The sequence below is a fragment of the Bos indicus x Bos taurus genome, chromosome X (assembly GCF_003369695.1).
Source record: "Bos indicus x Bos taurus breed Angus x Brahman F1 hybrid chromosome X, Bos_hybrid_MaternalHap_v2.0, whole genome shotgun sequence".
NCBI lineage: Eukaryota > Metazoa > Chordata > Mammalia > Artiodactyla > Bovidae > Bos > Bos indicus x Bos taurus.
In genome coordinates, this window is record NC_040105.1 from 13,289,789 (window position 1) to 13,314,841 (window position 25,053).

At 42.0% G+C, this 25,053-nt stretch overlaps 1 protein-coding gene across 10 annotated transcripts in view; it reads right to left on the bottom strand.

The window, feature by feature from the left end:
* Window positions 1–855: 855 nt before the first annotated feature.
* CLTRN (collectrin, amino acid transport regulator) overlaps window positions 856–25,053 on the bottom strand; it is a 47,768-nt gene continuing 23,570 nt past the window's right edge. For 9 of the 10 annotated variants that reach the window (XM_027535328.1, XM_027535332.1, XM_027535329.1 and 6 more), the window contains 3 exons: window positions 17,989–18,102; window positions 13,312–13,506; window positions 856–1,772 (listed from right to left, as the gene is read on the bottom strand). In XM_027535328.1, the coding sequence (XP_027391129.1) occupies window positions 1,616–1,772; window positions 13,312–13,506; window positions 17,989–18,102 (466 nt within the window). In that variant the 3' untranslated portion in view covers window positions 856–1,615. Of the gene's footprint in view, window positions 1,773–13,311; window positions 13,507–17,988; window positions 18,103–25,053 lie in introns of those variants that run through there. The other variant, XR_003509867.1, reaches the window with a different exon arrangement.

Genomic DNA, 25,053 nt, shown 5'->3' on the forward strand with positions numbered 1-25,053 from the left:
CCTCTCCTTCCCCCCTACTGTGTCCACAAGTCTGTTTTCTGTGTCTGCATTCTCATTGCTGCCTGCAAATAGGTTCATCAGTACCATCTTTCTAGATTCCATATATATGCATTAATATATGATACTTGTTTTTTTCTTTCTGAGTTACTTCACTCTGTATAATAGGCTCTAGGTTCATCTACCTCATTAGAACTGACTCAAATGCATTCCTTTTGATGGCTGAGTAATATTCCATTGTATATATGTACCACAAGATTTTTATCCATTCATCTGTCGGTGGACATCTAGGTTGCTTCCATGTCCTAGGTATTGTAAATAGGGCTGTAATGAACATTGGGTTACATGTGTCTTTTTCAATTCTGGTTTTCTCAGGGTATATGCCCAGTAGTGGGATTCCTGGGTCATATGGTAGTTTTATTCCTAGTTTTTTAAGGACTCTCCACACTGTTCTCCATAGTGGCTGTATCAATTTACATTCCCATCAACAGTGCAAGAGTGTTCCCCTTTCTCCATACCCTTTCCAGCATTTATTGTTTGTAGACTTTTTGATGATGGCCATTCTGACCAGTGTGAGGTGATACCTTATTGTAGTTTTGATTTGCATTTCTCTGATAATGAGTGATGTTGAGCATCTTTTCATGTGTTTATTAGCCATCTGTATGTCTTCTTTGGAGAACTGTTTGTTTAGGTCTTCTGCCCACTTTTTGATTGGGTTGTTTGTTTTTCTGGTATTGAGTTGTATGAGCTGCTTGTATATTTTAGAGATTAATCCTTTGTCAGTTGTTTCATTTGCTATTATTTTCTCTCATTCTGAGGGTAAAATCAAGTCTAAAAACTACAATCTTCAAGCAGGGATACACACAACAAAAGCAATTTATTTCTAGGACTGGAAAGCAGATTAAACATAACATAAAAATTAAACTTACTATGTTCCACAGTGTGAAAACAAATTACAGACCACAATCAGTCAATCAAAAAGAAATGATAAGTACTTTATTAAGTTAGCATAGACTGTACTTGTACAAACTGCAGAGCTGTCCTATCAGAGACTTGTAGAAAAAATATATAAGCAACTGTTGGTATGATAACAGGATCAAGTTCCACCTTGTATTTCAACACTCCCATTTTTATCCATCCAATTTATAGTAATTATTTGTTATTCTTCCTTATCTAGTCATATACAGAATATGATATTTAAAAGGATCCGTTTTCAATGATTTAGACACCATATTATAGGCATTCTCCACTGGAAGAAGTATTTTTTTCTTAGATCTTCAAAAGTGTGATATATATATGCTGGCCTGACCTTATGACTAGAAATGCTTAAATACTAATATATTTTTAAAATCAATAACTGCAAATGCCACATGACTACACTCATACACTGTGTTGTCAGGGAATTATTTTAGAATATTTTGAATAGTCAGCAGCTTATGATTCCAATAGTCTTCATGGGTATAATTCATTGCCTTTTCATTTCATGCACATTCAAAATTCTTACAAAAGAAGAATGATGAAAACAAAATATATAGTCTTGCCTCGATAAACTGTGATGCTCAGCAGTTGCACAGACACAAGTGTTGAATTTCAGGGTGGGGAGCAAAACAGTAGCCCTTCAGAGAGGGGTGAGCCGCTCATCTTCTGTCACAAAAGCATCATTAATGTGCCCTCCTTTCATGTCCAGGGGATCACAGGGGATGCCATTTTCAATCGTGATCACATTTTCACACTTATCTTCACTGTCTTCCATTTCAGATGGTCCTTTGTTCTTCCTAAATGCACATAAAAAGAATGATTGGGATCTAGATCTAGGAAGAGAAAGCATGGTCTTCTGTTCCAAGATGGAGATCAGGAAAGGGAAGAGAAACCTTAGAATGATTGGAAAAATGGGTGACATTGTGTATTTTCAAATAAATTTCAAGGATCATAAAAAGTTGATGAGGTGTAAAGATGGTATCAAGATCAGAAGTCTGCATGGATTATATATATATGAAAGAATATATATATTTATACAAATGAGTATGCTTGTATATACACATATATTCATATGTACATTCACACACAAATTGCATGAAGGAATGCGAGGGAAATGTATAATCAGATTGAAATGAAATATCAAGAAGCAAACTCATATTACTTTGTAGAAGGATGTAATCATTATAAACTGCAGGTATCATTCCTTGCCTCTACTCATTACAAAATAGTTGTATTCATTTGTAAGTCAGGTTTTTGGAACTCAGAACACATTTTACTAATTACATTACAATTCATAGCTATAATCCCAGGTTATTTCAAAAAATTCAATTTAACAGGATAAATTTTTAAGTTACTCATTCTCAGACCCTTTGAAAACCCTGATATCTCAACCTAAGTGGTAACCAGTCCCTTAATATTTCCCTGGGGTGTGGAAAAATATAGCCTTGAATTCAAAGATTCTTCCTGTCTTTTGTGAAAGGCCAAGACACTGAGCCAACTGTGCTCAACTATCACAAAGGAAGGTGGAGAAGAGAAACGTGAGTGAGTACCTCTAGGCAACCAGAGGGCAGAAGAGTTTCTCTGAGGATTATCATATCATAGGTTGTTGGGGCACCATGGAGGCACGATGTTAGGAATGAGGCTTCCAGACCTGTCAGAGATTCTCTTGTCCCAGAAATTTGTGGAAACTCCAGAGGCAGACCTGAGTGGATCACATGGCTGGGATGGTGGACATTGCCGAGGTGACCAGAATGGACTCCCACCACTATGAAAGTCCCTTAGAACCTTAGTGAGTCTCCAGTGGGTGAGGAAGTGATGAAGATGCCCCAGTGATGACCAAGGTCTATCAGTCCTACATGAGAGTTCATTTTCAAAGTGCTTTAAAGAACATGGTGGAGGAAGGCAGAGAAAAGAGAGAATGAGAGAGCTCTTGTTTACAAAATAATGACAACTATAATTAATGATGCTGGCTACGCTAAACAACAGATTTTCAGTGTAGATCCAACAGCCTTTTATTGGAAGAACATGCCACCCAGGACTTCCATAGCTAGAGAGGAGAAGTCAGTCCCTGCCTTCAGAGTTTCAGAGCACAGACTGACTTTCTTGTTAGTGGCTAATTAGCTGGTGACTCAAAGTTGAAGCCCATGCTCATTTATCATTCTGAAAATTCCAAGGCCCTTAGAACAAAGCCTGGATAACAGCACATCTTTTTACAACATGGTTCACTGGATATTTTTAAGCCCACTCTTAAGGAAAAGATTCCTTTCAAAGTATTACTGCCCATTGACAATGCACCTGGTCACCCAAGAGCTCTGATGGAGATATATAACAAGATTAATGTTGTTCTTATGGCTGTTAACACAGGACCCATTCTGCAGTCTATGGATCAAGGAGTACTTTAGATTTTCAAGTCATATTATTTAAGAAATACACTTCATCAGGCTAGAGCTGCCATAGTGATTGCTCTGGTGGATCTGGGCATAGTCAGTCAAAACATTCTGTGAAGGAGTCACCATTCTAGATTCCATTTAGAACATTCATGATTCATGGGAAGAAGTCCAAATATCAACATTCACAGGAGTTTGGAAGAAGTTGATTCCAATCGTCAGGGATAACTTGGAGGGGTTCAAGGCTTAAGTGGAGGAAGCAGCTGCAGATGTGGTAGAAAAAGCAAGAGAACTAGAACTAAAAGTGGAGCCTGAGAATGTGACTGAATTGTTGCAATCCTGTGAGAAAACTTTAACAGAATAAGAACTTGCTTTTTATGGATGAGCCAAAAAAGTGGTTTCTTGAGATGGAATCTACTCAGTAAAATTGCTGTGAAGATGATGAAATGTCAACCAGGGATTTAAAATATTGCATAAACTTTGATAATACAGCGACAGGGTTTGAAAGGATTAACTCCAATTTTGAAAGCAGTTCTATTGTGGGTAAAATTGTACCAAACAGCATTGCATGTTACAGACAAATGTTTCATGAAAGGAAGAGTCAATCAATGTGGAAAACTTTGCTGTCTTATTTTCAGAAATTGCCACAGCCACCCAGCCTTTAGCCACTACCACCCTGTTCAGTCAGCAGCCATCGACACTAAGGCAAGACCCTTCTCTAATAGAAAGGTTATAATTTGCTGAAGGCTCAGATGATGGTTAGCATTTTTTATCTCCAAAATATTTTTAAATTAGGGTATGCACAGTGATTTTTTAAGACATACTGCTATTGCACAGTTCATAGTCTACAGTAGAATGTAAACATAGCTTTTAAATGTCCTGGGAAACCAAAAACATGTGGATCACTTTATTGAAGTCTACTGAAGCCTGCTACATGTCTGAGGTATGCCTGTACTTTTCTCGTTACCTCTTTTGCCCATTTTCTGTCTGGATTTATGACAAATAGCCACTGGAAGACTCCTAAGACGTACTTTCAGGTGTTTTACTCACAGGTTGCTTTCTTTTATTTTTAAATCCTCTTCCTGAACGATGCAGGAAGAACGGAAGTCACTAACACTCAATTTTATTTTTCAGGAAAAGAATTCATGTTTTTAGCAGAACATCAAATAGGAATGATCCAGAAAGATAAGTTTTATTATACTTAGAGCAATGCACAGGCAGTGAATCAGTTTATTACAGGACATACTGCGAAATGTGACAAAGGGCTGTATTACTGTTAGATAACCTTTGAGCTTCTTATCATGTCCCTCAGCCAGCAAGTTACTGAGTCTGCAGTTTGTGAAGGCCACAATGTCAAGACTCTGAACGACTGGATCTAAAGTCACAAAAGAATAATATGTGCATAATTTGCCATGAACACAGTTCTCATTTTGATACATTTCCATAGCTATTTTGCTCAGAATCTTTTTGATGAGAAATCCTTCTTCTAAAGAAGAGAAACTCGTTCTCATTCATCTACTTCTTCCTTTTTCGTTCTTTCCCATTCTTTTTGATGCCTGGTGGATCATTTTCCCCTTGTGACTGAGAGAGGGCAAGTTTCTTGACATGATCTACAAGTGTCCTGCCCTCTGCAATTTTTCTTCTAATTCCATAAAAAGCATTTTTTAATTGAAGAAACTGGCAAATGAACACTAGCAGTCATTACTTCTAAGACTACCATTGATTGCATTGCCACTTATTTCGGAATGCTCCATCCATTAAGATTTTTGTAATATGGGTTTCATACTTACATACACAAATTTCAGAGTAAAACTTGAATGTTAAAAACCTATTTATTGTTGTGAATAAGTATTACTCACTCCAAGCCTGATGAAGAGTGATTTAGGGAGAAACTGCATGACCTAGGGCTTTCCTGGTGGCTCAGATGGTAAAGAATTCACCTGCAGTGCGGGAGACCTGGGTTCAATCCCTGGTTTGGGAAGATCTCCTGCAGGAGGGCATGGCAATCCCCTCCAGTATTCTTGCCTGGAGAATCCCCATGGACAGTGGAGCCTGGCAGGCTACAGTCTATGGGCAAAGAACTGGACATGACTGAGTGACTAAGCACAGCACAGCATAGGCATTTTTTATGATAATTTGTAAATATAAATTTGTCACTAGGGTATCATTCCTACTGAACCATCACTTTTGTTTTTTAAAATCCATAAAAAGGGAGGGAAGGATGATTGAACTTTGGAGTTTTTCTTTTTTATTGAGCCCTTTCTGTTCACTTTAGGACAAGAACTATGTCTCTTCCAATGCATAACAGGCACTCAAAACATAGGTATTGAATGAGTGTTGGGTACTGTGAATGGACATGATGTGTTCGATGGTTACAGAATGTCAGTTGCCTTTGCTTTTTGGACAACGTGGAAAGTGATAGGATACCCATGTCTACAGGAGGAGGGGCCAAAGAATTCTAGTTCTCTGGTAGGTGATTTCACCTGGCTGGAGGACCTTCTCGTCACAGGAAATCACGCCCACCCAAAGTGGAACTGATTGTTGATTGCTGATGCGTAGGATGGACAGGGGAGTATCTTCACCCTGAGGAAGTGAAAACACAGCAGCCTGCCCTTACCTAGGTCTCTGGGACTACAACCCACCAACTTCCATTCCCAGCATTGGGGCTGTAATGGCACATTTGGACCTTTGACAGTAGCATGCACAATGGCAAAATAGTTTCAAGTGATTACAGTGAGATCTATGGTGTTGGAATGCTACTTGAATGTTATCAACTCCACCTATTTGAAATTAATAAACCATCAGTGAAGCCTGGCAAAAATCTATACCACTTCTAGTTCCTAAGGTATGAAAATGAGTATTTTCCTCCATCCATTTGAAAAATTAACTCTTCAAGAAATACAAGAATTAGCACATGTGTGTATTTCCCTCCTCCATTCCTCTTTTTCTTCTTTCTCTCTTTTTTCTCCTTCTTCTGATAGATCCTATTCAAAATCTGCCTTGGGTTACTGTCTGAGTAACTTTGTGTAGAGCATCCATCCATCCATCCATCCAATTGTTTGTTTTATCACCCAGTTACTCTCTAGTCATCTATCCATCCACCCACACATCCATCCATCTATTAGTTTATTATCCAGCCAGCCAGTCATTGATTTGCATTCACTGATATATCCATTTATCTGTCTTTCTCGCTAGCCAACACACTCGTGTCTGTCCATCCAGCTTTAAGCACATTGCTGGAGTGTCTATTCTGTGCTGAATTCAGTTCAACTGTTTTTACAAAATGTCTTTTAATTTGTGTCTGACGCAGTCCATGGGGTCGATGAGGGTCGGACGCAACTGAGCAACTTCACTTTCACGCATTGGAGAAGGAAATGGCAACCCACTCCAGTGTTCTTTCCTGGAGAATCCCAGGGACGGGGAAGCCTGGTGGGCTGCCATCTATGGGGTCGCACAGAGTCGGACACGACTGAGCGACTTCACTTTCACTTTTCACTTTCATGCATTGGAGAAGGAAATGGCAACCCACTGCAGTGTTCTTGCCTGGAGAATCCCAGGGATGGGGGAGCCTGGTGGGCTGCCGTCTATGGGGTCGCACAGAGTCAGACACGACTGAAGTGACTTAGCAGCAGCAGTTCCTCCTGAGAGATTCAGGTTAAAAAAAATGGTGATGGAGCTGGGCAGGAACACAGCATTTTGTTTTTAAAAAATGTATCTTCTCAGTGCATCACATCTGGAGGCACTTGTCATTTTGTGTCATTGGTGGTGATATTCACCAAATTTCTTCCTTTACAAAATACAAATATCTCTGTATAATCAGTACATTGCTCATAGGAGTGCTGCATTGAGACCCTGTGAGTATCCTATTCTCTAATCAACTTCTACTCAGTGATAGTATCCATTGAGAAGCCTCAGCAGAATCAATTACTATTATATGGTGATTTTCTGTTTCTGTTACACCTATCCAGACCACTGAAACTTTCTCCACATCAGCAGAAAGTTGTTTCACTTTCTTATCACTTGTGTATTCACTGAATTAGCACTTTTATTTCCTTCAAGAACTTTTCCCTCACATTCACAACTTGGCTAACTGATTGGTGTAAGAGGCCTAGCTTTCAGCCTGTCTCAGCTTTCAACATGCTTTCCCCACTAAGCTCAATCATTTCTAGCTTTTGATTTAAAGTGAGATATGTGACTCTTTCTTTCACTTGAACACTTAGAAGCCACTGAAAGGTTACTAATTAGCCTGTTTTCAATATTCTTGTCTCAGGAAATAGAAAGGCCTGAGGAGAGGGAGAGAGATGGGTAAAAGCTGGTTGGTGGAGCAGTCAGAACACACAATATTCATCATTAAGTTTGTCTATATGGGCATGGTCTATGGAGCTCACACCCCAAATTCCAACAGTAACATCAAAGATCACTGATCACAGATCACCATAACAAATAAAAAAATAATGAAAATGACTGACACATTGCAAGAATTACCAAATGTGACACAGAGACACAAACAAATGCTGTTGGAAAAATGGTGCTGATAGACTTGCTTGATGCGGGCTGCCATAAAACTTCCATCTGTAAAAAACTCCCATAAAACCTCAATTTGTAAAAAACATGCAATAACGTGAAGCACAAGAAAAGGAGGTCAGTCTGCTTGTATTGGGTGGCCCACGTGGCGAGGGGGTGTTGAGTTTGCTCAAGATAAACGAGTGGCAGCTAAAACCAGAAAGAGTATTTCTGTCTCCCTTCAAACAAGATAAGGTTGAAAAGCCAAGGCTCAACAACAGCCAGAAAAACAACAAAGGACACACAAATATGATTTCAAAACGGGCCAGAGTTAATGATTGGGGAATTGCAACTGTCATCTAATCAGTGTAGAAGAGCCCTGGGAAACTGCAGCGTTGCTGGAACAATTTTAGTGGGCGTTGCAGCATAGTGAGACTGGTGGGCTTTGGCACCAAGGACATCTGGTTTAAATACTAGAACCATTACATTCTAACAATATGTGTGTAGGCAAGTCTCTTTTTATCTGCCATGTGATAGCAAAAACAATACGAATTACTGTCTATTACACAGACGACTGCTTTGTATACATCATCTTATCTAATTCCTACTGTAATACTATGTAGATTTTACTATCATCTGTTTTTGAAAGAAAGAACTGAGACTCAAACATGGAGAGCAACTTGTCTTTCAGAACTCACTGGTGAAAGGAATGGACCTGGAACTTACTTCATCTTCCCACACTTCGCTCAACACACATATTTGATTCCTATTGACTGTGTACATTTAAAGTTAGCAAAGTAAAACAATTATCAGCTCTAACGTTTCTCAGTTCATTTACATTTCTATTTTCAAGACAGTTCACTCACTTGACTGAGACTTATAAGACATGAAGTTTCAGTATGCGAAAACGTTGGCTGAGCCCCAGTCTCTTGCATGAAAAAATTCACACAAAGCCAAATGCACTTTTCTTTACTATTGACCTTATAGGAAGACAAATAAAACCAGAAGGAAATCAAGTGAATTTACTACTGATTCTAGTCAACTGTGACCATTAGCCAGTGTTTAATGTCCTGAGTCCTTGACCTGGCTTTGTTACAACTACAAGATTATCATCTCCTTATAGGCAAGGGCCACCCACGTTATCTCTGTACATCTCTTCCACAATACATTCTAGACTTCCTATCACAGAATGCATGGTCAATAAAGGAATGGAATAAGATATTTTTACCTCTCTGGGCCTTGGCATCTGGAAAAATGGATACAGATCATTGTTTAAAGTCCCTTCCTAAGATAACAACATTACAGCAGTCCATTTATATAAAAGATTCATGAATCAATTCTACTACATACATACAAGTCTGAAACTGCACTGTGTCTGTGACTTTCCTTTTATAGCCCCAAATGCCAGGTTGCATAGAATTAGCACTTTGTAACTGCTTTTTGATGGTGATGCTTCTTTACACTGATACAGCATTCCCCAGTGTCTAAAGCACTTGTGTGTACTCTCTTAATTTTGTCTTCCCATCAGCATAACTATTGAAGAAAATACTATCCTCATTTTCTGTATGTGACTGCATCAAGGCACTCAGCCAATAAATGCTAGGGCCTAAGACTGGGACCCAAAACCAAGAGTATCGATCCAGTGTTTTTTCAACTAAAACACACATCACATCATCAACTTCATCATCATTCCCATTATCACATCATTCCCACCATTAAAGCCATCACCATCATCACCACCATCCCCCATCACTGTCACCACCATCATCATCGCCATTATCATAAAGCTGACCAAAGAGCTAAAATACCCACTTCCAGCCTGGGGCTAGACACAGATCTAGTACAGATGTCATTGTCAAGTATATGCAGTTTGTCTTAGTTGCCTTTCCACCTACCCAACTTCCTAATCGTTCTCTAGAAGAAAAAAATCACTTTTCTAACTCTTTTCCTTCCACAAACCTCTTATTTCACAAACTGCTATTCTCAACTAGATGGTAATAGAGAAAGGAAGCAATCTCCTCAAATTTACTTCCCGAAGAGGCAGCAGTTGTGATGACATGCTGAAACCTGCTGGTTCAGGCTTGCAAGAGGAGACTGTTAAATATTCAGAAATTTCACAGTGGATAGGAAATCAGCAAATGCTACGAATCAGGGTATTGTTTTTTTTTTAGAGAGAAGGCTGATTAGCCAGTTCACCACTATTACAGTAAACAGCTGACCTAACAAGGCCTCTTGCTTTTTAAAATAGGTGTTTGTTAACTAATAAAATCTCAAGCAATAGGCCAATGAATTGGAGAAGCTTCTGCACTACTGTGGCAATATCTGGATGGAAAAGTGATCTTTTCCAGCATTCTTTAATCACAGAAATGGGTTAAGCTCATCTTGGATCATAATTACTATTTATTTAGTACATATTATACTTGATACACATTTCTCTCACCCAATCTTCACGGAAGCCCTGTGAGACCTTACCTCCCTCATACAGATGGAGAAATCTGATGATGCAACAAACCTCGCTCAGCTAACAGGTATAGCTAGTATTTGAGTTCACCTAGTTTGGGCCACAGTGACTGCACACTTTCCACCCAGAGGTTCTGAACAATCAGTGGAACGCTGTTATTGACACGGCCAACAGAAGAGTTAAAGCGTCACCTGAGAATTTTCCCAAAGGTAACTTAAAAGGTGCACATGTCTTAGATGACACTGGCACTCTTCTCTGTAGAAGTAGAAGGGTGATTCAGATGACCCTGTGGTCCCTCCTGATCCTCTAGGTTTAAGGTGTTCTATCACACAAACTATGTTCATTACTATCTAACCTGTCGATTGCATTCTTGAACAAATCTGTGTCTTCCTCAACACTAAAGGCTTTTGAGGGCAACTTCTATCTTTTCGACAAACAAACTTTCATCACAAAGATCAGAGTTCCTCCCACTTCAAACTGTACCCTCTCCCCACTTTTGAAGCAATACTTGTCCCAAGAGAAACCCAGTAAAATTTTTCCATATCAAGTGGAAAACCTAACAAATCAATTTTTCTTCAGAAGGTTATCATGACTGTCCTGTCTCTATTTGCTAATTATTGATGCTCTCCAGGTTGACACAGGAGATTTCTCCATCTGTTTTCCTGGTTTGAACATGAACTAAATTTGTGAAGGCAAGTTTGTAGCAACAGGGTCACTTCTCCCAAGCAACAGATTATGATGCTACACGCCCAATTATTATATTACTGGAGAGTTTGCTCAGAAGGAAGATAGCTGATCCCAGTACAAATGAACTGAAAGACCAGCAAAGCATGATAATAAAACAACACTAAGAGCTAACACTTACTCAGCACTTGCTGTGTGCCAGGCACATCTTCAAGAATGCTACTCTAATAACTTTTGATTCCAACAAATTAATTCTTTCTAACACACCTCACTGTCCCTCGAGCAAAGTTATCTATGCACAGATAGTAAAGAAACATTTAACCAACTTGACTCCAGCACCACAAACCATGTTCTCTTCAGCTTGGCTTCCCTGACTCATTGCCTGTGCTTCTTGATAGCCATACAGTTAATGCATTATATCCAAGAGCAGAATCTAGCCAGTAAATACTTTGAATCCAAGTAGTCCATCTCCAAAGCCCATTCTTCCACCAGCTATAGCATAGCATACTAGTGAGGAAATTGGAAAACAAGTGGATGAAGTCAATTCATGAAGGTTACAACTGCTAGAAAGCACGGAATCCTAGCATTTCCGGATTAATATAAAACTTAAAGCTATTAAACACAGGCATGCAAATATCGCAACAGAATTTTTCTAATATTCTAGAAAGCAAAAGAAAACAAATTAATAATTTGGATCAAGTCTCTCAGCATTACATGTCATGCCAAGAGCAAGAAAATCAAGCAATTACAACTTGATCTTAATCCTAAATTAATTCAGGGACTAGATATAGATCACATTCATTCCATAGCATTTCACTGACCATTTGTGAAAAACAATTGCAAAGCTGCAAATTTAAAATGATTACCTTCTGCTAATAACCAGCGTGAACCATATGGAAAGTGGAAAATCTCAGCAGAAACATTTACTCGAACACAAACTTGGCCAAACACAACCTGCATGTCCCATGTGGGCAGCAACACTTTTGAAAACCAATGTGTGTCCCTGTGATGCCCACTTCACAGAATTCCTCTTCCTTGGTGTCAGAAGGGAAGGTTTAGAAGCATCAAAGTAGAGCTGAGGACTCTCTCCACTTGCCCTCTGAATCAGAGGTGCTTGTAAACAAGATTATTTTCTCCTTTCATTGTGAAAGCCTTGTTTCCTCCCTACCTTAGTAACTCTTTCACCACTCTGAAATTCTCTCTGGAAGTAATATCAATAAATTAGTGAGCAAAGCTTGCATGTGCCCCAGAATTCAGCTAAATGAACTCCATGAGTGGTAATCGAAATGTAAGTAGTTAAATTGGAAGCCCTCAAAAAAGTGAACTAGCTGGATATCATTAAAACATATCTCTTTCAATTGTACATCAACTAAGTTTCAATTAAAACAATGCATCTCCTTCAGAGAATGAACTTTAGTGGCTCCGTGTAGAGCAAAGGAACCTACATGTTCAACAAGTGTTCCAGGTGATCCTGATACAGGGAGATGATTCAAAGGCCCCTGTGAAGAAGACGGGTCTATATAAAATCACACGGCTCGAGGGAAGAGTGTCCGAAGGGAGGGAATGTAAAGACATCACAAAGTATCTGGTACAAGATGGTGGCTATAGGTACTGGAAGAGGCAGGCCAGGGAGGGTAGGAGAACAACGGTGGAAGAACTAGTATTTGGAGCGGGTGAAAACCAAAGTTTCACTCTGCCTATCAGAGAAGCCTGTAAGCTCTGTATATCCAGTGTAAAAAATCAGTACCCAGATGTCAAAAACAACTCTAGATATGGAATGGAGAAGGCAATGGCATCCCACTCCAGTACTCTTGCCTGGAGAATCCCAGGGACGAGGGAGCCTGGTGGACTGCAGTCCATGGGGTTGCAAAGAGTCGGACACGACTGAGCGACTTCACTTTCACTTTTCACTTTCCTGCATTGGAGAAGGAAATGGCAACCCACTCCAGTACTCTTGCCTGGAGAATCCCAGGGACGGGGGAGCCTGGTGGGCTGCCGTCTATGGGGTCGCACAGAGTTGGACATGACTGAAGCGACTTAGCAGCAGCAGCAGCAGATATGAAACATTTACATGGTGTAGAAAAGAAAGATGGCAATAGAAGTAGTCATAGTTAAGTAAGGGACTCTGGACTCCAAAAAGTGTCCAAAAACAAAAGCATAAGTGATATTTTGAAAATTGCCCACTTTTTCAGTTTTTAATATAAGGGATTCACTTCAGGTAGGGGAAAATCATCTTATTTTTCCAAGTCATGAGGAAACAGGAAAATGCTCTTCTACTGTCTCCCTTTATACATATCTTACCTTCTATGTTGCCGGATTCCTGAAATAATCAATAGCATGGTTGCCACAAGGACGATGCAGAATATCACACCAAATATAATAATCCAGATGGGCACAGATGGGTCAGTAGGTGGTGCAAGAGTGGAAGGAATTCTTAAAAATTCCAGAGTCTGGTCATTCAAAAAGAAGGCATTGTTGATCCGGTTTCTATTCATTCTAAAATACAAGGATGATTAAAAACAAACAAGAGAGAAAAAACATTAGAAATCAAAGGTAGAGCCCTGTGTCCCCGGGATTACCACCCTCTCTGTAAACAGAGCATCTCCCCAGCAGAAGCCTCTAGGTCGAACAGTCTGATGAGGGCAATCATGCTGTGGTTTTCTGCTACAGAGGTGCTTGTCTATGCACTACTGCCCTCCATTGCCATGAATATTCTAGAAATCATGTGAAGTCCTGAGTTTTGAGCTCTGACCACCACATTTTATTTCCTGAGAGGTAGCATCTAGATTAAAATGAGGGAACTCTCTTTAGGTGGCTTACATAAACACCAACAGCCTGAAAACACAAACTAATATGTAAAAAGTGGGTGATAAACATAAGAATAAAAGGAAATCAGGAGCAGAAAGAAAACATGAAGCCAGGAGGAGCTGTGAATCCATCCGTTTGATCTTTTTTATTTTTTTCCATTCAATTCAACAAACAATTGCTGAAAACTTACTAAGTACCAGATCCTCTGCTAGGTGCTAGAGATACAAACGGTTAAAAAAATAAAAAAATACCCCAGTAGCTTCCAGTCTAGAACAACAGCCCACCAGTCCCTCCACAATCACAGTGCGTACAAAAAGTTCTATGAAAGAGGTACAAATGGGCACAGTGGGAATACAGCAGAGGTGTCAGCATAGTCAGTAGTCAGAGCTGGTTTCCTAGGAAGACAAGTTTTGAGCTGTGCTTTGAGGGACAAGTAGGAATACTGCAGACCCAAAGTACTCACTTCAGACCTGTAGTCCGCACAGGAACTGGAGACCCGGTATACAGTATGATTTGTTTCATCAACTGCAAGTAGTTCCATATGACTAAAGTAAATGGTGCTTTACGAGCAAAAGTTTAGAAAAACACGAAGGTAAATGTGTTACGCTCCCTGGGGAAAATCTGCATTTTGGGTGGTGGTAGCAGTCAGGGAGGGGTTGGTAGCAAAAACTTATTTGATCCAAACTAAATTTCTAGCTGGAATTTGCAAATTAGGTCGATTTCTTGGAGATACTGTATGGTCTTTTCTGAATTTACACTAGACAAGCTGATTCCAACAACCTCTAGAGCAGAACTGAAAACCAGAATATGTGAACCTTAGGTGATGTCAAATTTTGTAGGAGCTGCATTAAAAAAATAGTAATAGGCAAAACTGACTTTAATATAATATATATTTGCCCAATATATCCAAGAAAATATCCTTTCAACATGTAATCAATAGTAAGTTGGTTCACATTTTATTCTGGGCACAGTCCTTGAAACTTGGTGTGTACTTGACAGAGCATATCTAATCTTGGATTAGATACATTTCGAGGTCTTGAGAGCCATGTGTGGCTGCTGAGTTCTGTACTGGACAGTGCACATCTTGAACCCGAGAGTAATAGCTTCAGAATCTCTGCAAACCAGTACCAGGGTGTCAGGAAAGACCACCCTCAGCAAATGAAAATCTACAGGGTGGCATGATTACTCATGTGAAGGAGAATCTTAGCCAGGTAATCTGCAGCACAGGACAATTTCAATGCAATTTTTATCAAACGATGGAACGATTTCTTTTTTTGTAACCTAGTTTTGATAACACAAAACTTTCCACAACATGACGAGCCCCCCTACCAACAGATAATGGTAAAATGAAAAGTTGCCTGCATTCTCATTCTCTCTACTTTCTTGCTTAGCAGTCAGGCTGATCAGAAGTTTTAGTTCAATACAAACTATATCTCCATCTACCACTGAAATCCCCAATAGGCATCAATCAACATGGATACTTTCTAGTCAAAATTGGCATTGAAAAAGGCCAGGTCCTCAGAACAGACCAAAAGCAGATATCTTGGAAATGATCTTTCACCCCTCACCTAATTCAAGAGGTGTGGATACTCTAGTAGAGTAGGGGAAAAACAAATCACTGGATGCGAAGGCAGTGTGCCTGCGTTCAAGTCGTCACTCTATTTTTCTCACATGGTGACCTGGGAAAATCAATTAATTTCCCTGAGCCTCAATTTTCTGATTTATAAAGCAGGGATAGTAATAATTAGTCAGAAATGACTGGTGTTGATACTAAAAGCCAAAGATGCATCAGAATATGCCTCGTGAATCTGAAAATATTAAGCAAAGCACTAGGTGGAACTAGTATCATTTTGCCCAATGACATAGATTCTTCAGCCTTGAAATTCCTATTAGCCGCCTTCTAGTTACCATCTCCTTTCTTTTCACTCTGTCCTGCCCTCCTGGTATTGTTTCCTTTAATTTCATACACTCCCAATGAACCCTATCCATACCCTGACATCAGTTCCCACTCTACTGGCCATCATGCACTAAACAGTCCTTCCTCCTGGGGCCTTTGAAACGGACATTTTGTTGTGAACATATTCATCTCCATCCTCCACCTTCAGCCTAAGCACTCCTCCTCCTCACAATAACTGAAGCCTAGTTTAACCACAGTGCCCCCATTTTCCTTGTAGTCCTCCCTGATCACAGGGCTTGAATAAAATCCCTTTTCTCACAAAATACAGGATTCCTAATTTTTACTCCCTAAGTAGTGGCTCTCAGCAGTATTCTTAGTGGCAAAAGTGTAGAAATAATTTAATTCAAACTTCTTCTTTAACCATTTTCCACTGGTACAGAGCTGCAATGCCTTCACTTCAGCAAGGGAAACAGATGGTTGTTCATACAAAAACATTTGGCATTCGAATATACACTGACTACCTTAAATGCTAACGTTTTACAAAGAGCAAATGAGTTCTTTCACTAGATATAATGAGGAAAATGTGCATTTCAATAACCTGTAAATCCCTTTGTAAGGAGAGTGAACTTTGTTTCAATCTTTCTTTCTCAGGATCAAGATTATATTGGGAACTCATTCTTTAGCTGAGCCACAAGGGAAGCCCAAAGTCTTTGATAGTATTTATTTTTCATTTATATGAGAGTCAAGATTTTACCCTTCTTTCCCTAAAAAGTACTTTTTAAAGCTAAGGACTGTACATTAACTCAAGAAGGTAAATCCTTAGAAACCCAAGAAATGTGTATATCTTTCTTGATTTCTAAATCAACTTGCCCAACACCAATCATGTGTGGGATGTGAAGTTTTGACACACATAAATTGCACACTAATTGAAATAAAAACTGCATCCTCTCCTTCCGTGCAGAAAGAAATATATTTCACTTTTGATGGTTTATTCTAATCCCAAGGAGAGGAGGAAGGGAACTGTCAGAAAAAAATGGGTAAAACTTCAAATGGGTGAAAAATATGACTGAGTGTCTGGCCAGTCTACCCGTCTGAACAATTTCCACCTTTTACTGTCTTTGAATTATTTTTCAGATTTGTAAGTTTGAGAAAAGTAATATAATGTAAATGATTCTTGTCCACAGAAAATCAGGTGAATTGTGTCTGGTGGAGCACTGCCAACAGATAGACTGGCATATCTTTTAGCAAATAAACACCACAAATCTTCAATGCCTATATTTGCATGCTGCCTTGAAGTCGCCATTAAAATGGTTTTAACATCTTACTAGTTTCCTCATTAACTTATAAGATAATAAAATCTTTGATGAAAGTGAAAGTCGCTCGGTGGTGTCGACTCTGTGACACCATGGAGATAGTCCATGGAATTTTCCAGGCCAGAATACTGGAATGGGTAGCCATTGCCTTCTTCAAGGGATCTTCCCAACCCAGGGATCAAACCCAGGTCTCCCACATTGCAGGTGGATTCTTTACCACCTGAGCCACCAGGAAAGCCCAAATTCTTTGATAGCATTTATTTTTCATTTATTTATATAAGAGTCAAGATTTTACCTTTTTTTACCCCAAAAAGTATGCTTTAAGGTAAGGAATGTACATTAACTCAAGAAGGTAAGTCCTTAAAACCCAAGAAATGTGAATATTTTTCTTGACTTCTAAATAAAAGTCAAAAGTATGACTTGCCCCTCAAAACATTTTGCATTTAATCTACTCAACAACTCCCAGAGCAGAGTACCATAATTATTTCTGTTTTATAGATGGTAAGAGGAAAGCAAAAAGAGGGGAAGTAACTTGTCTGTATTCTAATAGCTACCAGAGGCAAAAGGACTATTCAAAACCCGAGCATTCAGGCTCAAGAATGCATGTGATGAACCGTCACTCAATAGCACCTTACAGGGCGTTCTTGCCAAAAGAAGACAGAATGAAACTTTCTTAGCTAATGTTTAAAGCAGAGCTTCTCAACCACAGCACGGCTGACACTTGGGGTTGAACAGTCCTTTGCTGGCAAGTGCTGTCCTGGGCACTGGAAGATGTTAACTGGCACCTCGAACCTCTGCCCACTCCATGCTGGTGGCCTCTGGCCCACCACAGCAAAATCACTGACACCTTAATAAACAAATCATTGTGAAGCAGAGAGAGAAGTCTCCAAAATCTATGAAAACAGCTGAATTAATCAACACGTTGATTTACCAGGAGAAGGCATACTTAGCAGTGATTACCTGATGGCTGACTGTACCTCAACAGCAGGAAGGGTGTGATTTCTTGAAGGATCAGTAACTACAAACCAGAACGACACCCGCTGGGTTACATTGCAAAGCAGGACGTGGGAAATTCTGCAGATGATGAGAAGAAAAAATATATAAGCAAAAAATACCAAATTGCACTGTAATTCCACTTCGGTGTCATGACCATCTTAAGAGGTATTTTAGCTATGAATTAACTAACTCATTTCTACTATTATGAAGACATGTCTCAATTAACAATAAAATAATATAGGAAATTTCCTTTATTTCAAAATCATAGGCTTGGGGATCATTCTTAAATAAGAAATTTACCAAGAGTAAAACAAACCCCAAAACCAAAAGGAATGACTCAGTGGAAGGCAGCAGGAATTACAGCCTCCATCACCTGTTAGCTGACAGCATCCATTTCCTCGACACTTGGCCTGGCCTCCCTAATACTGAAGTCTTTTCTGTTTCCTCATCAAGATCTTTCTAGTGTCCTCCTCATTCAGCCTTCCACCTCTCAGAACCAGACAAATCTGTTGATCCACTACTTGCTGCCTCTGTTGGCCACTGTCTCTGCCCTTCTCTTACCCCAGTACTGAGGTCGGCCAAATAACACATTTTTGGACAGAGGGGCTCTAATGTTTGCAAGAGGCTTTGAACACTGTTTTTGTACGTATCAGCTTCCAAGTGTAAACTGGAAATGTGCCTCACTCTACCCTGTATACCTGGATCATTTCTTCTTTCACAAGAAAGAAATGGCATTAGTGTTTGGAGACAATATATGAATGCATGAAATCCATGAAGGTAGAAAATTACAGGGGAGTCCACACTAAACCAACATTGTCAGAAAATTACAGGAGAGTCCACACTAAACCAACCAAGTTCTTAAGAATTTTCTCCAGTTCTTAAGAATAAAATTTCCCAAAGTGACATTAGCAACCGTTCTAGAAGAAACACACAGCCTCTATGGATACAAGGAAATTCACTCTTTTCCCTTAAAGGAGCATTCAAGTGCATTGTGTTCTTTTTTACATACTGAAAGAGAATGCCCTTCTGTCAATTTTCCGTAGTTTTCAAGATCTGGTACAGATTATGTATTTGTTGCTAAACTTGGTCTCTGTTCAACAGTGCCGAACAGAAACAAGAGAGAGTTTTGGGTGAAGTATAAAAGAGTAGCTTTTACTGCTTTGCCAGGCAGAGGGGGCCACAGAGGGCTAATGCCCTAAAGATTATGTGACCCACTCTGGAGGGGGTAGTGAAGACTTTTATAGTGTTCAAGGAGCAGGGCATGATGACCTCGTGACAGTTCTTGGATTGGTGGCATCAAGGTGAAGTTTCAAGCATCATTAGTTTTCAATTTCAACCTGTCTAGGATCTACATCCTTGTAGTCAGCAGTTTTCTTCAAATGGAGGGAGTTGTGCTCTTGCCAACTCAATCATTCAGTCATGTCTGATTCTGGGATCCCATGGAATGCACCCCACCAGGCTCCTCTGTCCATGGGATTTCACAGGCAAGAATACTGGAGTGGTTTGCCATTTCCTTCTACAGGGGACCTTCCCTATGTAGGGATAGAACCTGAATTTCCTGCATCTCCTACACTGGCAGGCAGAGATTTTTTTTTTTTTTTTTACCACTGAGAGACCTAGGAAGCCTTGAGGGGTGGGGGGTCACCCTCCTATAAAAACAACTTACGAATGTGTTTCAGGCCTTTATCTGTATCTTTCAGGAACTGGGAGTCAAGTGATTTTGCTATGTAGCCGAATTACAGTCTAAACTGTTACCAGTTCCCTAGCCCAAAAGCTATTCTTTGTTTCTGTATCTTCACATTGCCCAATCATCATCTTTTCAGTCACTGTTTTACTTCGAAAGACAAGAATACAAAAACTTGTACACTGTTTCATTTTTGTCCCTTCAAATATAAAGCACAAGGATTTCAGGCACTCCTAGGCTGATCTGCCCAGAGCCAAGATCCAGAGCCTGCAGCGGAAGCTTGGAGGAACCACTCTGCTCAGAGGGCAGGGGCAGCCTCTGAGGTCCTGCGTCCGGGGGCACAGTCCTAGTGTGCGCAGGACCCTGAGCCCTGAGGTGCCAACGCCACACACGCCAGCCTGTAGCCCGACGCCAAGGGTTGCCTGAGCATCTTGTGCTTCACGTGTGCTGACCGCGGACTCCTAGAAGCCAAAGCAGCTCGAAGATCCGACGCCGCCGCCCGGCCAGCATGGGCAGCTTCCTGAGCAGGTACCTGGGCAGGTGGCTGGGCACAGACAAGGCCGTGCAGTCCGGGTTCCCACGGCCCTGGGCCGCTGGCGTCCCGCTGGGCCGGGGCCGAGGCCAAGTCCTGTTGGTCCGCCATGCGCTCCGGGGCCGTGGCAGGCGGGTCCAGGGCGACTCGCCCGCCTTGTACCGTAGCCCAACCCGCAGGGCCTTGGTGTCCCAGGCCTGGAGGAGCTTTCCCAGCTGGCTGCTCCTCCACCACTTCATGGGGCTGCGCTTTTCCCGCCATCGCAAGACTTCCAGGAAGACTCGCCCATGGAAACGCCGCCACCCCCGCAGCAGACGGAGCCTGGTGACCATCCAGATCACCCTCCCTGAGCGCACGGGCAGCGTCTACACGAGTCTGCCCAGCCCGGAGCAACCGGACGTCTGTGCCAATGAGACTGGACTGAGGCCCCTCACTCAATGCCAGAACGGAGAAAGGAGCTTAGATGAGCCTCACTTGTTTGACTGTTCTGAGACCAAGAAGAGGCAGAGCCCGGAGCCCAGGCTGTCGGCCTTCCAGCCCGTGTGTAGGAACGGAGTGGTCCCTGCCTTTGTGCCTAAGCCGGGGCCTCTGAGAACCAGCTCCTGCTACGGGTGCAACAGCGTCTGAGAACCAGACTTCTGGCCCTGCCTGAGCCTTCCCTGTCTGCAGCCTACCTTGCTCCAAGCCCAGCACCCCCCACGCCCCTACTCCCCCCATCCGCCACCCCCAACCCCCAGGGCAGAGTCACAGAGCTTCCCTGCAGAGATGGGAGCAGACCAGCACTCTGTCCTGGGCCTCCTGCAGCCTGATGTGCCCCCTCGTGTCCAGAGAGCCAGGGCCTGGACACCACCTCCCCATGAAACTCCCACCCACAGTTCTTTTTCCCCAGCTGAGCCCTGCCCGACCCCTGCCTGAGTCACATATACAGCCAAGCCACCTCCCTCCACCCCAGCCAGCGCATCAGCCCAGCCCCCGAGCCACCCCTCCACCCTGCAGAGCCCACACTGAGGGGGCACCGCTAATTCCCAAGCCTTCACTCCTTGCTGCCTTTTCCCCCAAGAAGACCCTTCTCAGGAAGGTGAGCTTTTCCCTCGATAGCCTTTATAGAGGTTAAAGGTTGTTCTTCTTTTACATAATAAAAATAGTTTCATTATTACTATGAGGATTGTCATTGTCTTCCTTTCAAAGATTCAAATATTAGGATTTTATCCACAGTATTTTTTCTCCACCTTGGCTTAGTTGGGCCAGACAATTCTCTGTGGGATGCAGACTTCGGCATCATAGGGTTTTAACAGAAACCCTGGTATCTCCCCTCTGGGTATTCCTGGTGGCTCAGTTGGTAAAGAATCTGCCTGCAATGAGGGAGACCTGGGTTTGATTCTTGGGTTTGAAACATTCGCTGGAGAAAGGAACAGCTACCCAGTATTCTGGCCTGGAGAATTTCATGGACAGAGGAGCCTGGCAGGCTACAGTCCATGCGGTCGCAAGGAGTCGGACACGACTGAGTGACTTTCACTCACTCTCTGGTACCTCTCCTCTAGGTGACAGCACATAACCTACTTTGAAAATCAAACCTGTCTCCAGTCACTGCTAGATATTGCCATGGGGAGGAGGGGTGGGGGATGGTGCAGAATGACACTGGTGGAGAATCACTGACGGACAGTGACCTCTGCTGGCAGGAACTGTCAAGCCTGGTCTCCTAACACGTGCCAAAATTTTTAAAAACAGAGCTGAAGAAAATGAAATGGTGTGTGCTGGACAATAACATATCCCCCAACTTGTAAGTACTTGGGGTGCGAATGACTCATGTATTGGGCCTTATTAACAGGAGACCCCGCTTCGATTCCTGGGTTGGGAAGATTCCTAGGAGAAGGGATGGGCTACCCACTCCAGTATTCCTGGGCTTCTCTGGTTGCTTAGACGGTAAAGCATCCACCTGCAATGCAGGGGACCTGGGTTCAATCCCTGAATTGGCAAGATCCCCTGGAGGAAGGCATGGCAACCCATTCCAGATTTCTTGCCTGGAGAATCCCATGGACAGAGGAGGCTGGCAGGCTACAATCCACGGGGTCCTAGAGAATTGGACATGACTGAGCGACTTTCACTCACTCTCTGGTACCTCTCCTCTAGGTGACAGCACATAACCTACTTTGAAAATCAAACCTGTCTCCAGTCACTGCCAGATATTGCCCATGGGGTGGGGGAATGGGGCAGAATGACACTGGTGGAGAATCACTGAGGGACAGTGACCTCTGCTGGCAGAAAGAGTCAAGCCTGGTCTCCCAACACATGCCATTTTCAAAGACACAGAGCTGAAGAAAATGAAATGGTGTGTGCTGGCCAATAAAATATCCCGAATTTGTAGAATGCTTGGGATGCCAATGACTCATGTTTGGGGCCTTATTAACAGGAGACCCCGGTTCGATTCCTGGGTAGGGAAGATCCCCAGGAGAAGGCATAGCAACCCAATCTAGATTTCTTGCCTAGAGAATACCCATGGACAGAGGAGCCTGGTGGGTGACAGTCCATGCAGTGGCAAAGAGTCAGACACGACTAAGCACACAGCACATAACAATCAGACAATGTAATTTTTAAAAACGAGCTACTCATTTATCATCTTCAGGTTGGCAAACTCAAAAAGGTGACTAATATCAAATGCTGGGAAGGCTACAGAGAATTGGAATCTCAGGCAGTGCTGTGGGCATCAGTGGGTCCAGCCCTTGTGAAGCAGCATTTGGAAGTTTTTCCGTGAACGTAGTGGGGCCACCAGAAATACTCTTCCACCCACTCACATCCCCCTCACGGACACACACAGATGGTGAGGCGGTTCTTTCCAGCCCCCTTACTCAGCTGAGAGAAATGGAAAAACCTATATGTCCACTAAAAGAGGAAGGGATAAAGTGAATATGGTATTGCTACCAAGGGAAGACTATTCCACAGATTTAAGGAAGGAAAGAGCCCAGGGTTTCCTCCGCGGCTGGATTTGGGCCAGATAATTTTGTGCTGTGCACGCCCTGTGGGTTTCAGGACGTTTAGCAGCAAACCAGGCCTCTATGGCCTAGATATCAGCAGGACATCCTCCAGTAATAACAATCAAACATGTCTCCAGACATTGCCAAACATTCCCTGAAGGACAGAAATGACCCCTAGTTGAAAACTACTGAGCTAGAGTTACATTTTTTTTAAACAAAAAGACTCAGAAATATTCTGTCCAGTGAAAAAGATGGGAGTGGCACATTATGGATGGCACAGCCATTCGTATCAATTAAGTAAATACAAAGTAACAAGCTGGCATAATAGAGAAGGCCAGAACCAAGTAAGGGGTCATTTGGACACTTTACCTGGATTGTTGCATCTGAAGCATCTTTAAATCTGTGCAAACATGAATTTCAAAATACTCCCCTTCAGAGAGTTGGAGGATAAGCTATAAAGAGCAAAGTCCCTTCTCCCTCCCATGGAGTGTATTTTCTAAGACGGCAGAGACAGAAGGTAAACACATAAATAAATGTGCACACTGGCAGGTGAGGAGGCATGCTATGAAGAGAAACAAGGCAGGAGAAGGGATGCACACAACTCCATCCACACACTGGGGCCACAAACGCTTCCTCTGTCCCCATCACCAGGCAACTCCACGGTCCCTTCCCATGAATTCCAATTCTTCATTCAGAGTTCTCACCAGACGCAACTCAGGCTGTTACACAGCACCTCAGCAAACAAAAGGAAAAGCTGTTATCTACTTAGAAATAAAGATTTCTGACTCATTAACATTGTTCCTACACTTGTTAAAGCCAACATTTTCAATGGTGACAGTTACTGTTACACAGCAAATGTCCTGGTCTGCAATTCAATAAACCAAGCTTTTATTCTGAAGTTTACTACCTGCCCTTTGCTAGACTTGATATACTCAAATCGACCACGTATTTATTAGGATATCTCCCATTCTACTATGTCTTAAGAAGCATCATTTCTCCAAAATTGATATGAGCAAAATGTGATTAGTTTTAGCTGCTTGGGTCTCCCTCAATAGAAGAACATGTAAGTATCCCTCCCACATGATGGTTTGGCCAAAAAAAGTAAGCCTAAGGTTTTAAGCAAACACACCAGTAAGCTTGTGCTCTACACATAACAACTATAGAAATAGAATTACAGAGATGTGTTTCCATTTCCTTCTGACTGAAGCAGTTGACCTAGGATGGAGTAAGCCTACTTGCTAGAGTAGCAGGTTATGGACAAAGGGCCAGGGGAAAGCACCCCTGCTTCTGGAGGCAGCTGCAAAGCAGAGGCTGCATGTGAAGATGGAGACGCCCCAGTGGGCTGGGGTTGCCTCCTGGTTTGGAAGATCCTTTGAGAAATTAACCACTGTCTTGGTTCCCACAGGGGTAAGACACTGAAGTCCAACACGAGCTAAACCACAGGCAGGGAGAGCTTCTTCTACTGTGACCATCCCCACTACGTTCCCTGGGGTAGTATCCGCCCAGGGCAGTCGGGTGCAACGAGAGGGAGAAACGGGGGGTCGGACACCGTCTTCTTATGTCCACTGTAGCCCAGGAGATGGGCCCCTGGGTTAAGAGCCAGGATGTTAAGCACACTTCATTCACTCACAGATGCTCACTAAGAGCTAACAATGATTGGCCACTATGGTTAGTGGGGGTTGGGAGAAGACTTCAACTGCAAGGGCATTTAGTGCTATTAAGACTCTTGGAGAGGGTGAGATGTATGCAGAGAATAACATGGAAACTTACATTACCATATGTAAAATAGGTCAATGCAGTTCACTTCAGTTGCTCAGTCCTGTCTGACTCTATGACACCCA